Source organism: Sceloporus undulatus, chromosome 6, assembly GCF_019175285.1.
Source record: "Sceloporus undulatus isolate JIND9_A2432 ecotype Alabama chromosome 6, SceUnd_v1.1, whole genome shotgun sequence".
NCBI lineage: Eukaryota > Metazoa > Chordata > Lepidosauria > Squamata > Phrynosomatidae > Sceloporus > Sceloporus undulatus.
Genome location: NC_056527.1, coordinates 149,312,932 through 149,314,395, shown reverse-complemented (window position 1 = coordinate 149,314,395; position 1,464 = coordinate 149,312,932). Strand labels below are relative to the sequence as shown.

The 1,464-nt window shown below is 45.9% G+C and overlaps 2 protein-coding genes across 3 annotated transcripts in view; one reads left to right on the top strand and one right to left on the bottom strand.

The window, feature by feature from the left end:
• MCEE (methylmalonyl-CoA epimerase) overlaps positions 1-640 on the bottom strand; it is a 5,532-nt gene extending 4,892 nt beyond the window's left edge. Inside the window, exon 1 of one of the 2 annotated variants that reach the window (XM_042471026.1) lies at positions 562-640. In XM_042471026.1, coding sequence (XP_042326960.1) covers positions 562-586 — 25 coding nt within the window. In that variant the 5' untranslated portion in view covers positions 587-640. The remainder of the gene's footprint in view (positions 1-561) is intronic. The other variant, XM_042471028.1, reaches the window with a different exon arrangement.
• A 117-nt stretch (positions 641-757) lies between these two features.
• MPHOSPH10 (M-phase phosphoprotein 10) overlaps positions 758-1,464 on the top strand; it is a 9,880-nt gene continuing 9,173 nt past the window's right edge. Inside the window, exon 1 of the mRNA XM_042474869.1 lies at positions 758-906. Coding sequence (XP_042330803.1) covers positions 833-906 — 74 coding nt within the window. The 5' untranslated portion in view covers positions 758-832. The remainder of the gene's footprint in view (positions 907-1,464) is intronic.

Here is a 1,464-nt window from a genome sequence, read left to right as displayed (position 1 = left end):
GCTTATGGGCAAGTATTCCCCAATGAATGACTCTCTATGGGAAATTATTTCCCAATGATTCCCTATGGGAAAGTATTCCTTTAGGTTTCCTTATGGGCAAGTATTCCCCAATGATTCCCTATGGGAAAGTGTTGCTGTTTATTTTAGTATGTCCCCTAGGAAACATACAACTGAGATAATAGTTGCATGCAAAAACACTATTGTATGCAAAAACAATGCATGCAAAAACACTGTTGCATGCAAATAATAGTAACAACAACAACAACAGTAACGACCCACTCAAAGGTGTGGTGCCACTTCTTCTTTCTGCATCGCATGGATTTTACTTGGGACCTAATAACCCAGAATTATAATTTGCAACAGAAATGCAAACAGCTTGGCTATTATCTCTTCTTTGCACCATAACACACTTTTTAAATTAAAAATTAAAATAAAACCCAACTTCCTTGCAATTTCTTTGCATGTTATTCGCCTGTAAAAAAAGACAGAGGTATAACACCTTAATTGATCTCTTAATTAATCTCAAAGCCTTCCTCTCTCTTTCTCATTCACTTTCCCTACCTGATCTCAGCGTCAGCGCCGCCATCTTTAAACCTGGCAGTGGCTGGCATTCTTTTGAACGGGAGCGAAGCCAAGGAAGTATTGGCAACGGCGGCGCAGGAGGGTCAAAATTTGTGAGCGTTCGGAACCTTTTTTCTTCCCGTGGAACCTTTCTTCGCGGGGACGGCGTTTCCGGACGGAGCCTATTAGGGACGGACCGACGCGGAATGGGGGACCCTAGAGGAAGGGACACCGCCGCGTTTCGTCGAAATAGGAAGGGAAGGAGGCAGGCATGGCGTCAGGGCGGCTGGAGGCTTGCTTGGAGGTCCTGAGCTCCGCCACTTCCGAGCCCGAACTCTTCCTCAGGTGCGTACCTGATTTGCACGTTTGTACGCACGGACACGTGTAAGCATGCGTGTATAGGCGCAACCTATCTCTCTTTTAATCATTTCTATAGTGTGTAGATGCACCTTTATTCTCTGCATCTGCACTGCAGAAGCAATCCAGTTTGAGACCGTTTTAACTGCCCTGGCTCAGTGCTATGGAATCCTGGGATTTGTAGTTCCTTGGGCTGAGGAGGCTAAATGTCTTCCTAAACTACAGTTCCCAGAATCTCCTACCACTGAGCCAGGGCAGTTGAAGGAGTCTCAAACTGGGATTATTTCTCCAGTGTGGATTGACCCTAGGTCAGTGATCCCCAAACCTTTGAGGTGTGTTTGGACTCCAGCTCCCATCAGCCACAGCCAGCTTGAGCTGTGGGAATGCTTGCCCATAGAGAATCATTGGAGAATCCTTGCCCATAAGGAAACATTGGAGAATACATGCCTATAGGGTAATATAGGGGACTATTTGCCCATAGGGAAACATTGGACAATACATGCCTATAGGGCAGTGCTTCTCAATTATTTTCTGTCATGCCCCCCC